Here is a 19,584-nt window from a genome sequence, read left to right as displayed (position 1 = left end):
AGGGATTCATACGTACCAATGAGATGCTTCTCCACTGCTAGCAGTTCCATTGAGGCCAAGAAATCTTTTGGCTGTTTCTGATTCAAAGACCCTCCAGTTTGGCTGGACAACACACAGGATTCCCAGAATGGTTGGCGCTGTATATACAGAAAATAGGCAATACATTTTACAATTCAATTTTCTGAGCTTTGTTTGAATATTTTAATACTTTTTCTTCTCCTTCTCTGCAGAAGGGAACTGATTTTTGTTGGAGTACAAGTCCTTGCATGCCAGCCACTCTTTGGTACCTCACCCATATATGAACCTAAACAGTGAGGCTCTGAAATTCCATGGGTGTTCAACTGTGACTCAGATGGGGGACTGGTGGAACCCCCAAAGAAATGGAATAAAACAGTGAAAATTATCACGGAATGTTAGGGCTGGAATGCCAGCAGGCAATTTGACCATGGAAGGTATCACAGCTGAGCTCAGTTCTGTCCTCACTTGACATTCACACATGAAAATTTTCCAGCAGGGGTCTATTTCAACCGTTTGCACCATTCACCTGGAGGTTTCACCAGTCTCCTGCCAAAGTTAGAGCGGGAGACCTGGAGAACACCCGCATAATTTCAGGGACCTGGCATTTTTCTGCAGATAGGAAAGGTTGTTTGCACTTTGTTATTTTATGTTTGAGTAACGTTTGGCCTCGGCTCTCTGCACTACATAAAAGGGAAGTGCTTTGTTGCAGCAGCACCTCATTGTCAGTTGAGAGGAAGCCATGGCAGAACAACCCAGAGGGAGAGTAAGAAAGTTTTCGGGTGCTGCACTCGAGGCCTTGTTAGTGACAGTTCAAAGAAGGCGGGATGTACTGTTCCTGCAGGGTGGCATGAAGCCATCCAAGGCTACTAGTAGAAGGCTCTGGCAGAAGATAACTACCTATGTCACGGCCACCAGTGTCATGACAAATAAATAGATCCGATGCTGAAAGAAGTTTAATGACCTCACATGGCAGATCAAGGTGAGTGAAGGCTTCAGCAAATGCCATATCCCACCATCTGCACCACAAGCTTCACATACTGCTCAATGCACCACACCCCCATCACTCACCTACCAACAATCTCTAGCTATCACCACTCATACCTCACAATCATGGCTTCACTTCACCCTCACAACCTTACCACTGCTGCAGCACTCACACCACATCTCACACCTTGCACACACTGACAGCTATACAACTATGGCAGGCACATCATCCAAACACATTGCATCACACTCACTGACACACTTCCCTTTCTCTTGCAGGCAAAGGTGCCTTAGAACCACCGGGACCAACAGCAGAGGGGAGGCAGCCAAGCCACTGTACAGGCCCACAGCCAACTGGTGGGGTTTGTGCTCGACCTCATTAGAGGGGCAGTGATGAGGCCATGGCAACGGGAGAAGTTGAAGCCCTTGCTGACAATGACGTTATGGTCATACCTAATCCTTCTCACATCCCACAATCTCTTCTCACTTACAAGCTGCTGATGGTGTATGCATGGATATCTTGCTTTCCCCCCTTCCCCTCACCACAACTCGACCCTTGTGCCTTTCTGCTTTCAGATACCCAAGAACTGCCAGCAGGCCAGCCTGTCCCTCATGCTGTGACGGAGACTGAAGGTGAAGATGACCATACACCGTCACTGCATCTGACACTCGCAGACACCAGCTCAGAAACTGGTAGTATAGAGGCAGGATCTGCACATCGTGAGGCACCGGGCATGAGTGGGCTGCAGCAAGGCCAGGGGGAAATGGGTAGCTCAGGGGCCAGCTCCCCGGAGGGCGAGTTCACGCATGAGTTCTGCTACACAGCACCCAGGTGATGAGCTCGATGGGGAGGCCTTCAGAAGAAGGGTAATGGCCATGAACACCAAAATGCTAGTTGCAATGGCAAGCCTGCCAGAGAGCCTCTTGTTATTGTCAAGGAGCATGGAGGAGTCCAGCTCCAACATTGGACGGGGCTTTGTGCAGAGCATGGAGCCCACGATTTCCAGGATGGAAATGATGGACAACTCCAGGAGAAACCTTGTTGACCCAGCCATGATGCTGGGTGTGATGGACGATGTCGCGGCTTCCATTGCAGCACAAGCGGAAGCGACCCAACGTCTCAGTGCTGCAGTGGAAGCGCAGACTGCTCTCATGCAGTCTCAGCTTGCTGCTATGCAAGCTCAGACTGTTGCCATCGTGGCTGGGTTTACAAGTGTCTCGTGGGGCTTTCAGGGTGTTGCAGCAGTCCAGCAATCTGTCCTCCAAAAAATTGCTCGGATTGCTGAGGCACCACTCCGGGTGAGTGGCAGTGTATCTATGGAGCAAGAACCTGCTGTCCTCTCTCAAGATGACAGTATTCCCACCACTGCCATTCCGCTATTGCCCTTGCCACTGCCTATCAGCCAGTCAGCCCAGACTGCTGCCGCCCATGCCAAGTTGGTACATTTTGCAGCCGGCCCTTCTATGCCCACAGCTGGTCGAGGTCATCCTGTAAGGCCATCTGTAGTTTCCCCCATGGAAACTCAGCAGCCTTCCACCAGCCATGCTGCAGCCACTGGGGGAGCACTGCATAGGAGCACTAGAGTAGGAAAAGGCACACGAACAACAGGCGCTAAGGGAATGCACAAGGGTGATTAGTTCATATTGTAATGTTGATTGAATTGTGATAACATTTATTAATTATGTTTGGAATGTTTGTTTTGTGGTGTCTCTTATTTCAGCTTTATGCCCAGGAGGTCGCTGTGATGTTCCGTGACAGAGGGATGGTAAGATGGGGATGTGGTGAGCAATGGGGATCTGGGGTTTCATTCACTGGAATCGGAGTCTGATGAAGCACTACGGACAGCCTGTCCAGAACAGGGAACTGCTGCCTGCCTCCTCCCTTCCTCTTCGTCCTTCTCCTCGTCCTCTTCCTCCTCCTCCTGAGGTAATCCCTGGTGGCAAGGGCTCCGCCCTCATGATGGCCAAGTTGTGAAGCATGCAGCAGACCACCACGAAATGGGACACCAATTCCAGCGAGTACTGGAGGGGTCCTCCCGAGCAGTCAAGGCAACGGAACCATTGCTTCAGCATCCTGATGGGCTGCTCGATGATGTTCCTGGTGGCAGCATGGCTGTCATTACAGGAGTACTGGGCAGGAGTGGTAGTGTTGCGGAGGGGAGTCATCAGCCAGGTGTCAAGCGGATAGCCCTGGTCTCCGAGCAGCCACTCTCGGGTTTGACGTGGTGGCTGGAAGATTGCTGGCACACCAGACTGGTGCAGGATGAATGCATCATGATTGCTGCCTGGATAGCGGGCATTCACCATCATGGTGGGCGTGGTCACACAACAACTGCACATTAATTGAGCGGTAGCCTTTGTGGTTACGGAACATCTCAGGATTGGTATGCGGTGCCCGCAAAGCCACGTGGATACAGTCTCTGGCGCCCTGCACCATGGTGAAGCCCGCTATCCTGACAAAGCCACATGCGTGCTCCTCCCACTTCTCTCTGTTCAGAGAGAAGACAATGAAGTCCTTTCTCCTGGAGTGGAGAGCCTCTGTGGCCTTCCAGGTGCAGTGATGGACGGTGAACTGGGAGATGTTAGCTATGTCTCTTTCTGCAGACTGGAAGGATCCGCTGGCAAAGAAATTTAGGGCTATGGTGACCTTGAGGTCTACTGGGAGGGCTGTGTATGCAATGCTATGAGGTTGAAGGTCTGGTTGCAGGAGGTGGCAGAGTTCTGTGACCACCTCCTTTGTGAAGCGGAGCTTCCTAATACACTGCTCCTGGCTTAAGTGCAGGTAGGAGAAGTGCTCTCGGAAGATCCTAGGTGAGAAAGGCTTCCTGTTGAGATCCCTCCTGGCCCTCCCCCTCCTCCCTCTGCACACATCTTCTCTTCTTTGCTGCCTCCGCTCCCTCTCCCGAAGATACTCGAGTGTGAGGGGGACTGCAACTAGAGCTCCCACGACTGTGAGCAAGTGTTATGAGCAGAAGCCTTTAAATGAGAATGAAGGCATTCTCAACTTGCACCAACACTCCCTGTAACCTTAGGAACTTGAAACATATTAGAAAGCTGCAAGAGTTGTGGAAAGTTACACAGAGCCAGTAAAACTGAAAAATCATGTCAGCTGCATGTTGTTGTTGATGATGCCTTTAAACAGTGCTGCTGGAGGCTCTTTCCTGCTACTAAATGCTTGGTCACCTGGTCATGATTGACACAGGCTGGTAAGTGGAGCAGCGACTGCGAAAATGGCAGATCGGGCGTCAAGTGAGCGTTGCACACTCACTGATGTCATGATCTGCCTAATCTAAATATCTTCAGCGAGCGCATACATCGGCACACTACCGACCTTCCCAAAATGTCGGTCACCGCAAGACCGGCCAGTGAGGTGGCCACCATTTTTCCTTCAAAACGGGCCCTAAATCCCCGAATTTATGGGTTCTGGAATGGTGAAGCAATTAAAACATTAAATAGAATGCTGGGGTATATTGCCAGATCAGTAGAATGCAAGGGCTGCATCTTCCTGAGCCAATTTTGAGTTGGCAGGGAGAGTACAATGGGGTGGTGGGACTTATTGCCACAATCCTGCCTCAAACAAATGATCACTATATTTTGACCATATAACCCACCAGTCACTATTGTCATCCATCCCGAGTCCACCCTGCTACATGTAAATGGATGTGAATGGCCATGGCCAAGCTGTCCTTGCAATTTCCAGCAATTAGCACCCCTAAACCGATTACAGGAAACACCACCACTATATAAATAGTGGTAAGAATAGCAGAATATTGTTAAAGGTATTTACTCAAAGAGGTGGAAGGTGGATGGAAGAACGTGCATGCAGCAATACAGCGGAGACGCTGCCAGCGCTTCTTAAAGGGATACACACAACTTTCAGGTAAGTTTAGATTTTTGCTTTAGGACTGGTTTCTTTACATTTTAGTGGCTTGGTGCAATACATTAAAAAAATTGTTAATGTGTGCAGGGAGTGCTGCTGGATGTTTGCACATTCTTCCATGCGTGGTTTGGCGTGGGCATTATTAAGAGCGGTGATGTCCAAAATCACAGATTGTGCGTCATTTCAGGCATTGCACGTCGATTGACGTCATGATCTAGATCATTTAAATATGGGAAGCGAGCGCAGACAACGGCAGCGCTGCCGACCTGCCCAAAATGGTGGCCGCCGTGTTCTGCACCAGAAGTGGGCGATAATGAGACGGCTGCCATATTTTCTTCCAAACCTGCCTTAACGGCCAGCGCTAAAGGCTCCAATATCACGGCATTATTTTCGAAGGAGTAGGTTGCCTCCTTATTCTTTCTACCAAATGCACCACATCACACTTATCTATATTGAAATTCATTTTGCTCTTAAAGGAAGGCCTCTGAGAACATCACTTGCTCCCAGTCCTGGGGGCTCTAGTTGCAGTCCCCCTTGGGCTGCAGCATGACATCGAGATGAAGCAGAGGCAGCAAAGGGGACAAGCTGCTCACAGAGGGAGAAAAGAAGCAGAAGAGGAGGAAGCAGAAGAGGAAAAAGCAGAAGAGGAGGAAGCAGAAGGAAGGAGGCAACCCAGACAGCCCCTTTCTGGCCACGATATCCAGGATTAAATCATCCGCCTGCAGTACCAGTGAACGCAACCCCAATTCCCCTTTCAACATTTGTCCCACACCTTACCTTCCCTCTGTTACTGACCATCACAGTGTTGTCTTGGCCACAATGCTGAAATAAAAGCCACCATAAACCAAACTTTCCAATCCAACTTTATCCATATATGCATCCAGTATTACATCAAAAAATCAACTGGTCACCCTTGTGCATTCCCTTAGTGCCTGTCTGGCGTGTGGCTTTGCCCATCCTAGTGCTGTTACACAGTGCTACCCCAGTGGCTGTAGCATGGATGGTGGAAGACTGCTGACTTTCAGTGGGGGACACTGCAGGTGGCCTTGCAGGACGACCTCAAGGAGCTGGTGGCTGGGAGTGTGAGATCGAGTGACGGTGTTTCTTCTTCTTCACTGTCCTCTCCCTCTTCTTGGTCGACCACTGGCTGAGCAGGCTGGATTTCTTAAGTGTCTGAAATGAGGAGGGCACAAGGTGAGCAGAGGGGGGCAAAGTAAGAGGTGCATGCTTACACCATATGCAGCTTGTAAATCAGAAGAGATTGTGGGATGAAGGGGAAGTGGGATGTGAGAAGGAGGATCATGTATGAGGATACCGGCATTTTGTATTGTTCCAGCTCCGCCGCTGGCCAAGGACTCAACCATGCCCCTGCCAAGAATGGCCAGCACCGTCTCCTCCAAGTAGGTGAGATGAATCTAGGAATGTGAGGTGTGTCTCGTGTTTGGTAGAGATTGTTGGTAGGTGAGTGATGTGGGGGGGTGCGGGGGGAGTCATGCGTTGCGCAGTGTGTGAGGCTAGTGGTGCATTTGGTAGGAGACAGTTTTTGATGATGCATTCACTGACCTTGACCACTGGTCTGAGGTCATGAAACTTCTTTGGGCACTGGAGCCAGGTCCTGTGGGGGGGGGGGGGGGGGAGGGGGGAGTGACACTGCTAGCTGTGATGGCTTTGGTGATCTGGTCCCACATCGTTCTTTCTGGGGGGCCTCCTGGCCCCTGTGGGTAAAGGACCTCTCTTGCAGTGTTGACCCCCTGCACAAAGCTGGAGTGCTGCATGTGAGACACTGGGTGCCATTTGTGTTAGTGCTGAAGCACCTTTAGCATTTTTAAGCAGCAGAAGGTAGCTCACCTTTAAGAGGTGCAGACTGACTAGTGCTGAAGGAATTTAAAAAACATTGGCCTAGAAATTCGGTGGGCTGCGCCACCAGTTAGCGCCCAAAGAGTGCACTTAGTGGGTTTAGCGACACTGGCCACGCCTCCCGCGAAATTTAGCGGGGCGCTAATGGCGGCATTAGCCTGTAGCGCTGCGCCGTCACCGATGACGTCATCGGTGTGCGCAGTGTCCCGCTACTGCCCCGATCGCGATATTTGGTCGCGCTCCCCGCTGTAACGCTGGTCGCAATTTGCGACCAGTTCAGGGGGGCCTACCTGCGGCGGTAGTGGCGCTAATTAAAGGGGAGGTGCGGGGCAGCCATTTTTTTTGCTGGCCGCCTGCCAGCACCTCCTCGCGCCGCCGTCCCCGGCCTCCTGAGCGCCCCCCCCCCCCCCGGGCAGTGCCGGCTGTGTCCCAAGAGCCCGGCACTTCTCCTCGGTGCCGGGCTCTTTTGCCGGCACTTGCGATCTCCGATCGCGCTGGTGCAGGCCCCTCCCCTTTAAGAAGGGGAGGAAGGCCTGCAGTACCGCTGCGGCACGTTGCGCTGCGATATTCAGCTGCAGCGCCCAAGAGGGATGTGGGGCGCCTCGAGCAGCGCCCTGCTTCTGTTTGGGGCACTGAAACTGAATATCGGGCTGGCGCATGCGGCTCTGTCTGGAGTGGTAATTCCGGCGCCCAGGCGAGCTTGGCTCCCCAAACGGGGCGCCACCGAATTTCTAGGCCATTATCTGCAGAAGGCATGCTAGCTTTAAGTAAAGCTAGCCTCACGCCAGCAACGCGAAATTCTGGCCCCTGCTGAGCGCACAGCCTGCCAGCAATGCATTCCGCACCAGGCTGTGCGCTACTATCATGGTAATTAGCAGGCAGCACGAAATTGACGTGCTGCCTGCACTTTTTGAACGGGCGTGGGCATATCTCGCATCACGGTGCCCGCGCCAGTTTTCCAGCTTTATCTAATTTTATGCCCTGGGAGTCTAAATGGGCTAGACGAGCTAAGGATCTAGGTGCACAGATTCACAAATCATTAAAAGTAGCAACACAGGTTAATAATGCCATAAAAATGCAAACAAAGCACAGGAGGGAGAGGAGAAAGAGCAACAGATCAATCAGTATGCAGCTGGAGAAAGGAGGCAGCAATTTATTGCTAATTGCTTTCAATATTAAAACATTGAGAAGACAAATAAAATATCCTTCCCACATGGCTAGTTTCCTCCTCACCCTCAATTACCTCATTAAAATCGGCATTATCAAAGACATCTGCACCATACCTCAATAATGCATATCTCACATTTCATCAACTCAGTTAACTAAATTGCATAAACCCAGAAAAATTAATTCTGAAGTCTATGTGGTCAATCCATTTTTACTTTCCAGTATAATAAGCTCCAAATGGTTCGGTAATTAAAAAAATTCACTATATCTGCTTCATACCCTTCAAGCAAGGGAACATCTTGCTTGACCAACCTCATTGAATTCTTTGAAGAGGTAACAGAGAAAGGAGACGGGGTAATGTAGCAGATGTAATATATCTAGATTTCCAACACCTTCGATAAGGTACCACATAATAGACTAATGAATAAGGTCAGAGCATGTGGAGTCAGGGGACAAGTAGCAGAATGGATAGCTTAGCTGGCTGCAAGCCAGAAGGCAGAAAGTAGAGATAAAGGGTAGCTATTCAGAGCGGCAGAAGGTAAGAAGTGGAGTCCCACAAGGATCAGTGCTGGGACCACTGTTGTTCACAATTTATATTAATGATTTAGACTTTGGAATCAAAAACAATTTCTAAATTTGCAGACAACACCAAATTGGAAGGGATAGTCAACACTGAGGAGGACTACGACAAATTACAAGACATTAATAAACTTGCAGAATAGGTATATAATTGGCAAATGAATTTCAACATAGATTAGTGTGAGGTATTACATTTTGGTAAGAAAAATAAGGAGATCACATATTACTTGGAAAATAAGAATTTTTCTTTTATTCATTCATGGGATGTGGGCATCGCTGGCAAGGCCAGCATTTATTGCTCACCCCCAGTTCCCCTTGAGAAGGTGGCGGTGAGCCACCTTCTTGAACCGCTGTAGTCCATGTGGTGAAGGTACTCCCACAGTGCTGTTAGGAACGGAGTTTCAGGATTTTCAACCAGCGACGATGAAGGAACAGCGATATACTTCCAAGTGAGGATGGTGTGTGACTTGGAGGGGAACTTGGAGGTGGTGGTGTTCCCAGGCACCTGCTGCCCTTGTCCTTCTAGGTGATAGAGGTTTGGGAGGTGCTGCCGAAGAAGCCTTGGCGAGTTGCTGCAGTGCATCTTGTAGATGGTACATACTGCAGCCACGGAATGCCGGTGGTGGAGGGTGTGAATGTTTAAGGTGGTGAATGGGGAGCCAATCAAGCGGGCTGCTTTGTCCTGGATGGTGTCGAGCTTCTTGAGTGTTGTTGGAGCTGTACTCATGCAGGCAAGTGGAGAGTATTCTATCACACACCTTACTTGTGCCTTGTAGATGGTGGAAAGGCTCTGAGGAGTCAGGAGGTGAGACACTCGCCGCAGAATACCTAGCCTCTGACCTGCTCTTGTTGCCACAGTATTGATGTGGCTGGTCCAGTTAAGTTTCTAGTCAATGGAGACCCCCAGGATGTTAATGGTGGGGGATTCTGCGATGGTAATGCCGTTGAATGTCAAGGGATGGTAGTTAGACTCTCTCTTGTTGGAGATAGTCATTGCCTGGCACTTCTGTGGTGCGAATGTTACCTGCCACATATCAGCCCAAGCCTGAATGTTGTCCAGGGCTTGTTGCATGCGGGCATAGACTGCTTCATTATCTGAGGGGTTGTGAATGGCACTGAACACTGTGCAGTCATCGGCGAACATCCCCATTTCTGACCTTATGTTGGAGGGAAGGTTATTGATGAAGCAGCTGAAGATGGTTGGGCCTAGGACAGTGCTCTGAGGAACTCCTGCAGCGATGTCCTGGGGCTGAGATGATGGACCTCCAACCACCACCACCACCATCTTCCTTTGTGCTAGGTATGACTCCAGCCAGTGGAGAGTTTTCCCCCCAATTCCCATTGACTTCAGTTTTACTAGGGCTCCTTGATGCCACACTCGGTCAAATGCTGTCTTGATGTCAAGGGCAGTCACTCTCACCTCACCTCTGGAATTCAGCTCCTTTGTCCACGTTTGGACCAAGGCTGTAATGAGATCTGGAGCCGAGTGGTCCTGGCAGAATCCAAACTGGCCATCAGTGAGCAGGTTATTGGTGAGTAAATGCTGCTTGATAGCAATGTCGACGACACCTTCCATCACTTTGCTGCTGATTGAGAGTAGACTGATGGGACGGTAATTGGCCAGATTGGCTTGTCCTGCTCTTTGTGGACAGGACATCCAAGGGCTGACATGGCTTATGCCTCTGCTTAATTACATCAGGCTTCACTTCCACATCTGCACTCTCTGGCGTTCTTTCTTCTGTGCTATGTGTCAAATTTTCATTTAAACTCTCTTTAATCCCTTGAGTGGATGTCCTGGCTGCTGTATACAAGGGCGAGAGTGAGTGAGTGATCACCAGTGTTGCCAGAAGTAGAGGTGACTTCAAGGTCTTGATCTTCACCAGTACCCTGGCTTACAGCCTCTGGAGGAAAAACAACTTTGGTGTGCTTGCGCAGCATTCTACCTTAATCAACCACTTGATGAGCTAATCTGATCTGAGACCTGGCGATGATGTGGACACTAATTGGCATTGGTGTTCCTTGACCTGGGTGGGGAAAAAATTCAGCCAAAGTTCCTGGTTGTTATTCTGTGACCTCTGCTGGAGAGTGCAAGTGTTGACAATAAGGATTAGGCCTATTGTGATGTCTCCCACTGTCAAATAGCTTTCTGATACTGCTTAGGCTCACACATGAAGAATGGTCACTTGGGTAAGAACTGCTGGCACCCATGCAATTGTAGCCTGAACTGTAACATTGCTTTCAGCAGAGGAAGGATGAATATTGGGGGCGGGGGGGGGGGGGGGATGGTAAAATCAATTTAAGTGGCAGTTTAAAGAATTTTATTGCGACTACTTCTAGTACTGATTCTGCATTACTAAACTACTTCCATTTCTGTGAGGAGGATTTGGCAATAGTGGGGAACTGAACATGTGCAAGGATTGTGCATGTAGAGTTATTCTGAAGTCATAAACACACAGTATAGCAACTGCAAACTTTTAACCCAGTAAACAATCAGTTTCAGTTCAGAGTCCTTGCTGAAACTGCTTGTGTGCTTCTTAAAAAGATTGCAATCCTGAGACCGGCTGTTTCCTGTAACTGATCTGAAATAAACACATTTTTAAAAATGTAATCAGAAGAATCAGTTGGTAAAGAGACAGAGGCGTGTTCTGCCTGGAGGCACCACTTTCCATTGATCTGTCGGTCTGTAGACAGAGATTAAGCACATTGGCCAAGAGATACTAAATTCCACTGATCTATGAGGTGTATTCCACTGCTCCTTTTACATAGAATTTATAGCACGATAAAAGGCCATTCGACCCAACCGGTGATTATGCACCACACGAGCCTCCACCCACTCTATTTACTTCATCTCACCCTATCAACATATCCTTCTTTTAGGCTAAACAATGAATATCAAACCATACAAAAAGTCTAGGACAAGAAAAGTCCATTTGGACTAACTGGGGGAGAAATTCAGTATCGCCCCATTTGGGGCGCGATTATCGGCCGTGCGTAAAGTTTAGTGCCTGGCGCTAATTATCACCTCCGACGGCAAACTTGGCTTTTATCGCCCCTGGAGGTGATTGGAGCGCTAAATCAGATGCTACACAACTCTCTTAAGGCGCAAAGGCCAAGGAGCAAGGCGCTAACTCAGAGCACGGGCGCAGCGCAGGTGCTGTCAGCTAGCCATGGAACACAGACACACTGGCGCCTGACAGTTCTTAAAGGGGAGGGTCAATCTTGCTCTTCAGCACACCCTGCTCATTGCAGCCTTGAATCTCGGCCTGGAGAGACCTGTGCCTAAATCTTGCAGCCAAGGACTATGGAGAGGGCCAGGGAGCGAGCACAGCGCTTCAGCGAGCGGGCCTTGGAGGCTCTGGTTGGCGCAGTGGAGCACAGAAGATCAATACTGTACCCAGCGAGTGGCAGGAGGCCTTTGCCACACGAGTACAGAAGAGTGTGGAGGGAGGTGACACAGAACGTCTCCTCAAGGAGCATGGTGCCCAGGACCCATATACAATGTAGAAAAAAGTTCAACGACCTCACTCGGATCGTCAGGGTGAGTGGCTTTTTTTCAATACCTCTCCATCCCTCTATCTCAACCTCACTCTATGGCCAGAAGGTCTTAAAACCCCAATGCCCAAAACTCATCCAACACCTATGGCCCTCTCACGAAACACACATGCACATTCCACACTTTGCATACAGTAAGGGCTATTCAGCTATGGGAGGCACATCAGGCAAGACCATGGATGCATACAGTAAGGGCTATTCAATTATGGGAGGCACATCAGGCAAGACCATGGCTGTATATTTACTCAGACGCCATTCTTTTTCTTGCAGGCCAAGCTAGCTCATAATAGGAGACAGCAGCAACAGACGGGTGGAGGGCGGCCTCAGCTGCAAACCCTCAGCGATCTTGAGGAGCGCGTCCACAGGATTGTGGCAAGCCAACTTACTAAATCGCTGCGCTCATTCCTCCCTTACTGCCACCCTGTCCTCACGCTAAAGCCACTCTTGTACCTCCCTGCTTTCAGATGGTGATTCACCAGCTGAGGAGACGGGCCCTCAAGCTGCCAGTGGGAGTGAAGCTGCAGGAGAGGAGGAAGCTGAAGCCAGAGCATCAGCGCCACCCTCTCCCGAGGAAGCCTATGCCCAGACTGGGAATACGCTTTCCCTGGAGGGGAGCAGGGGAGAAGGGTCTGATGAGGGTGAAGCTCCAGGACCCAGTGGGCTGCAGCAACGTGATGGTGGTAGGGAAGCTCGGGGGCCTTCTGCCCGGAGGGAGAGTATGCCAGCGAGTCCTACTGCACTGGACGCAGAGGAGGAGCGGCTGATCACTGAAATGAACACCCAGGCGGTGGACATGCACACTGAGCTCATGGGTGCAGTGGGAAGGGTGCCAGAATGCATTGAATCACTGGCAAGGAGTGTGGAGCACTTCGCTGCAGCACAGGCGGATGCCGTGCAAATGTTTAGTGCTGCAATTCAGTCACTGGCTGCCATGACCCCATCTCTGACTGCTCTCATGCAGATCCAGATTGAGGCCACGCGAGCACTGACTGCTGCCATCCTCGCTGGTTCAGACACATTTCCCAGGGGCGCTCACCGCGCCGCAGCAGGCCAGCAATCTGTGCTCCAGCAGATTGCTCCGGATGCTGAAGTGCTGCCCCGTGGGAGTGCCAGTGTGTCGGTTGAGCAGGGTGTTGCTGTCCTCTCTCAAGATGACAGCATTCCTGCTGCCACCACTGTCACTTCTCCACTGCACTTGCCACCGCCTGTAGGACAGACTGCTGCCGCCCATGCAGAGTTGGTGCTGTCTGCAGCTGGGCTCTGCAGGCCGAGAGCTGGTCGAGGCCGTCCTTCAAGGGCATCTGCAGTCTCAGGTTCTGACAATCAGCAGCCTTCCACCAGCCTTGCTGCAGCCACTGGGGCCCCATTACGGGAGGAGCAGTAGGGTGGGAAGGGGGGAAGTGCACAAGGGAAGGAGATCACCCTCGAAGGGAAAAAAGTAGGAGGTGTGACAAAATGTTGTTCATTTTTTTATTAAAGGCTGAGGTTTGTGGTCAAACTTTTGTTTAGTGTTTTGGACATTATCTCCAGGTTGTGAGAAACAGTTATGTTAATGACTGTTTTTTTGTGTTTCTTTCTATTAGTTTGTCATGAGGAAATGACACACACAGAGTTTGTAAAATAAATAAAAGTTTTTGTATTCAAAATGTACATGTTTGGCCGGCTTAGGGGTTGCGGGTTGGTTTCATTCATGTTGTTCTCAATGGCAGAAGCCATTTCCTCAGCAGGGGCCTAGAAGCAGCTTGCTATCAGCCGTTGATGGATGGCTCTTCCAGTTTCTATATTGTGGGCCTCCCTCCCGCCTTGGTGCTGCTGATGATCATCCTCCTCCTCTTCTTCCTCCTCCTCCTCCGGTGGTGCTCCAAGGCCTGGTGGCATTGGCTGGGTCCTGAGGATTGCCAGGTTATGCAGCACACAACGAAGTGGGAGACTCGCTCAGGCGAGTACTGCAGGGCTCCTCCAGAATGGTCCAGACAGCGGAACCGTTGCTTGAGCACGCCGATTGTGTGCTCAACGATGTTCCTGGTAGCTTGATGGCTCTCGTTGTACCGCAGCTCAGCAGGGGTGTTGGGTGTATGGAGCGGTGTCATCAGCCAGGTGCACAGTGGATATCCCTTGTCCCCGAGAAGCCAACCACTTGGGTGATGCGCTGCCTGGAAAAGTTCTGCCACAGTAGTCTGGCGCAGGATGTATGCATTGTGACTGCTGCCAGGATAACAGGCATTGACAGTGAGTATTAGCTGTCTGTGGTCACAGACCAACTGCACGTTTAAGGAATGGAACCCCTTTCGGTTGCGGAAATCCTCTGCATTCTCATGCGGAGCACGCAAAGCCACATGTGTGCAGTCAATGGCACCCTGCACGAAGGGGAAGCCCGCTATCCTCGCAAAGCCCATAGCACGTTCATGCTGCTTGTCCGGGGTCATGGAGAAAGAGATGTACTCTCATCTCCTTTTATAGAGGGCATTTGTGACCGGACGGATGCAGCAATGGACCGCGAACTGGGAGATATTGGCGATGTCCCCAGTAGCTGATTGAAATGAACCGGTGGCATAAAAGTTGAGAGCCACTGTTATCTTCACTGCCACCGACAGAGACATCCTGCTCCTCAGTTGAGGCTGCAGATCTGGCTGCAGCAGGTGGCAGAGCTCATTGGCCACCTCCTTGCTGAAGCGGAGCCTTCGCAAACACTGCTCTTCAGGCATATTAATGTATGAGAATTGTTGGTGAAATACCCTGGGAGGGTAAGGTCTCCTGTACAGAGGCCTGTTGGCCCTCCTCCGTCTGGCCATGATTGCCACTCTCTCTCTGCGTCTCTGTGGCCTCCGAATCTGCTGGCGCAGGATGACGCCCCCAATTAGTGCAGCCCCCATAGTCTCTTGGCAATCAAAGTAGGAAGGTCAAAAACCAAAGTACCAGCAAAGTTATGGCCAGAAGCCAAAACTACTTCACACAGCGTTGACTCAATGCAGAAGTCTCTTTCTCTCTCTCAAAATCTCTCCCTCTCTCTGAACGAGTGGTGCAAAAATGTCTACCACACAAAAAGCCAGGAAGAGGCCCCCTTTAAATAGTGCCCCCCCAGCCCCACAGCAACTGGGAAGCGTTCCAGTCTACCTGTCATTGGTTGCGCCAGGTGGAAAGGAGGGGGGCGCCACTCAATTGCCATTCCAGGGCGCCACAAGAACGTTGCACGCTCGAATGATGTCAAGATCTGCATGCGCAGAAGATCGGGGCGGTATTGTTTAGCGCCGCCACAAAATGTCCGGTCAATTCCGCGAGAGGTGCAGATATCGCCACGCCCGGGCGCTAGTTGCTTTGCGCCCCATTAGCACTCTCTTAAGGCGCTAACGGGAGGCGCAAACCAACTGAATTTTTCCCCCACTGACTCATCCCTCTAGAATGCAAATTCTCCCTTTTAAGCATCCAGCTGAATATTGAGTGTCCCTAAAGTTTTTGCTCTATTGCCGTGTCCAGCAGGTTGTTCCAAACATCTATAACTTTGAGTGAACAAGTTCTTCCTACTACCTATTTTAAATTTACTTTACACCAATTTAAACTTATAGGGGGAAAATTCGGTTGGTTTGCACCTCCCGTTAGCGCCTTAAGAGGGCGCTAATGGGGCGCAAAGGAACTAGCGCCCGTGTGCAGTGATGTTTGCGCCATTCACGAAATTAACTAGACATTTTGCGGCGGCGCTAAACACTACCGCCACGATCTCCTGCGCGGCAGATAGTGACATCAGTCGAGTGTGCAACGCCCCCTGTCTTACCGCCTGCCGCTAGCAACGACAGGTTGAGGGGAGCGTTTTGCAGTCGGGAAGGGACTAGGGGAGCGCTATTTAAAGGCGCTCGCTTCCTGCCTCTTTTTGTCGGCAAAATTTTTGCACTACGCATTGAGTGAGAGAGAGAGAGACTGCAGCAGATATTCAAAGCTGTGTTGAGGAGTTTTGGGTGCTGAGCAGCACTTTGCAGGTTCTTTCTGATTTGATCTTCCTTGTACCGATTTAGAAGAGACTGTGGGGGCTGCACTCTGAGATCTTTCCCTGGGCCTCTCCATTGTTCTTTCCAACAGATTTGATGTACAGGTCTCTCCAGGCCGAGATTAAAGGCTGCAATGAGCAGGATGTGGATGGAGAGCAAGATCACCCTCCCCTTTAAGAACTGGCCGGCGCCAGTATGTCTGTGTTCCATCACTGACTGACATCACATGAGCTTCGCCAGCGCTCTGAGTTAGCGCCTCGCTCCTCGGCCTTTGTGCCTTAAGACAGGTGTGCAGCACCTGATTTAGCGCTCCAATCACCTCCAGGGGCGATAAAAGCCAAGTTTGCAGTTGGAGGCGATAATTAGCGGCAGGTGCTAAACTTTGCGCCCAGCCGATAATCACGCCCCAAACGGGGCGATACTGAATTTTTCCCCCATATACTCTAATAATTTTTCTGGCTTAATTTGAAGTCATATTGTGTAATAACATTATCTATACCATTTAATATTCCTCAAAATGGTTCCTTCCCATAATCTCCTCCTTTCTGAAATGTAAACCTTGTGCTTCTCTAATTTTTCTTCATAGCTCATCCACTTTTCACTTGGGATTAGTCCTTTTGACTACCCCCTCTCCAAAGCGACGGGGACTAAATTGGGCTCTGTAGCACCAGATTTTCAGGCACTACGCGGCAACTTAACACTCAAAAATGGAGTCCTAGATGTGTGCGCAAACTTCTGATGGGAAGTGCGCAGGATGCCATCTTGGTAAAGGGGTTTCCGCAAGCGCAACTATTGGTTGCCGGCAGCATGCAGAGCAGGCAGATTATGACGTCAATGTGCAACGCCGACTTGACGCCAGCGCTGCCATTTTCAAACTCCACACTCCAGCCAATGTCCTGTTTTAACCTCGCACAGCTGAACACGACTTTAAACAGAATGGACCACCAGCAGCGCTATTTAAAGGGATCATGAACTACTTACAGGATAGTTGCTGGATTATTTCTTCTGGCTGCTGGTGCAATTCTACGTGTTTTTGCAGTTTTCCTGTACTTGGTTAAAGTTTGAATAGGCTACAGGGAGTGGTCTGGCTGGTGTTAAGTACTTTCCTGTTCATTTAAAAGCTTGTGCTGAAGCAAGTTGTTTCCAGACATGGATGGCCTGGTAGGGCTTCCTCTGGGAATTGAGCATGACTGGGAGAATGAAGAGAGGCCATGCAGAGAAGAACAAGCTACTGGAAGAGGGAAGAGCAGGAGGTGCTCTCAGCAGAAGGCCATATACACTGAGGGCCTTTAGGAAGCAATTCCTCTGCCTCAACTTCAGCAACAACCAATGCATGAGATATCTTCCCTTCATGAAGCTAGTGCTGCTGTTGGTAGTATTTGAAGATGAATTCACTCACCTTGACAACTCATGTCAGATTGTTAAACTTCTTCCTGCACTGCATCCATGCTTTTGGAGCAACACTCCTGGCACTGAACTCCGCTGCAACTTCTTCCCACTTCCTCCTGAGCATATGTTTGGAAGGTCTCCTGCCTCGCTACAGATACAGGATGTCTCTCCTTCTCTCCACGTCTTGCACCAAGACCTCCAGTGCATTGTCTGAACATCTTGGTGCTCGCTCTCTCGCATGTTCAGCCATTCCTCAAAGTATCACAGCTCAGATTCACTTTTCAACTTTCCTCTGCTGCTAAATTGATTCTGAGAGAATAGAGAGCCAGGCTGTCCAAGTAGCAAAGTGCAGCGAATCAATCAGTGTCATAAATGGCTTCTTCCCCATGTCCAAGTTGTGGTGTAGAGGTCATAGGCAGTCTTGCCAGCACCACCCACATTCCAAAAATGAATTTGAAAAAAGATTTCAGCTTCCAGATTTATCATCCATCCTTGATGAAATAGTATCAAATTCCTTTCCTCACTGTGCAATCTTCATATTGAATCTCACCTTCAAAGTTAAATCTTACCATGAAGTCCAGGTCTCCCTGAATGGTGAGCACATTTTCATTTCTTTAACTTAAGTCTTCTCTGTTAGCCTCGGATAGCTCAGCTAGGAGTTAGTGAATGTCTGAGTAATACAAATCAGCAGTAGCGAATGGCAAAAGTGTCCAGGGCTCCTGCTTTTACTTGCTATTCAGTAACCCCTGCTGGAAGTGTATATGTAAACATTGAGCAAGCACAGGATTGAGCTCATATGTGATGTCCACACAGGACAGGATTGGACTCAGTTGTGATGCCTCAGATAGTAGAACAGCCAGACACTATTCACTGTCTACGGAGGACAGCCATTTGGGTGAGTTGCCTGAAGTTGTCAGTGCCCATGGAACTGGACCCATTACAAAGTTAACATCTGCAGGTGAGGAGGTGGAGAAAAAAAATTTGGTGGAAAAAAATAGGATGGGAGCAAGATACAGAGTGGTGACAGAAACAAACAAATAGTCATTCACCATTTTCTACTAGTGCTGCAACCCTGTTTAAACCCATACCACATTTTCAAAGTTGATGCATCTAGGGAATTATGGCCTTAAAACTAGAAAGCAGCTTTCCATTAGTTAGTGGATTTTTAAAATTTTATTGAAATAAAATGATTAAGTCCACCTGTATTGCTGTGGTTCCTATCATTGATGTCCTGATGATGCATTGTGCAGTCACAAAAGCGCATTTTCAAAAGGAACAGGCCTATCACAGTTTGAATTGAGTGAGATTTGGATTGGTGGGAGTTTTCTATTCAGCATATTAAGTTGCTTACTAGTTGGTCATTTCCACTCAGACAGCAGCTAATAATGGTTAGTGTGGGAAACTGAGGATCAAATATACAACAATAATCTAGTTAATAGCAGTCAGCCTGGATTCAGAAGGGGAAGATCCTGCCTGACCAACCTCCTTGACTTCTTTGAGGATATGACAACCCAAGTGTAGGGTGGTAAACTCTATGATGTGGTGTACCTCACTTCCAAAAGGCTTCTGATAAAGTATCACATGAGCGGCTATTAATTAAATTCAAAACTGTGGGTATTCAGGGTATATTGGCCCAGATTTTCCGATCGCAAGCCTCCCGCGGGTGGAGGGCTGCGATCTGGAAAAACCTGCGCCCTTACCGGAGGGCTTCCAGGAGGCGCAGAGTTCTGCTGCTGGGCCTCTCCAAACTGCCGGTGCGCAGGGCCCACGTATCTCTGAGGCGCAGGTAGTTTGCAGCGTCCCTGGGATCACATGGGCCATGGGGAGCCAATCAGAGAAGAGAATCTCCCTTCATACATTTGACAGGAAGACCTGTCAAATATATGAATGGAGACCACCCCCAAAAACATAGTAAAACTTCAAATAAATTTTTTTTTAAAAATCACATTTTTAAAATAACTTGAAATTACAAAAATTAACTATTTTAAACAAAAATTAAAATTTTTGAAAAAAATTATTAAAGTTTTTAACGGGGCTAAAAATAAACTTACCTTTCTTTAAAGTATTTTTAAATGATAAATCAGTGGGAATTTAAAAAAAAAACTTTTTTCAACTCTTATCCTGGTAAAAGCAGGTCTTATACCTGCTTTTAGCAGGTACAAGAATTGTAAGTGTTTT

General features: G+C 49.3%; 1 protein-coding gene across 1 annotated transcript in view; it reads right to left on the bottom strand.

Moving 5' to 3' along the window:
• The window catches only part of c7h8orf34 (chromosome 7 C8orf34 homolog), an 880,642-nt gene that overhangs the window by 155,809 nt on the left and 705,249 nt on the right, over positions 1–19,584 (bottom strand). Inside the window, exon 11 of the mRNA XM_085993120.1 lies at positions 17–137. Coding sequence (XP_085849246.1) covers positions 17–137 — 121 coding nt within the window. The remainder of the gene's footprint in view (positions 1–16; positions 138–19,584) is intronic.

The sequence above is a fragment of the Somniosus microcephalus genome, chromosome 7 (genome assembly GCF_052327205.1).
Source record: "Somniosus microcephalus isolate GS21.2 chromosome 7, FLI_Smic_1.0, whole genome shotgun sequence".
NCBI classification, from domain to species: domain Eukaryota; kingdom Metazoa; phylum Chordata; class Chondrichthyes; order Squaliformes; family Somniosidae; genus Somniosus; species Somniosus microcephalus.
This window is presented reverse-complemented; position numbering and strand designations above follow the sequence as displayed.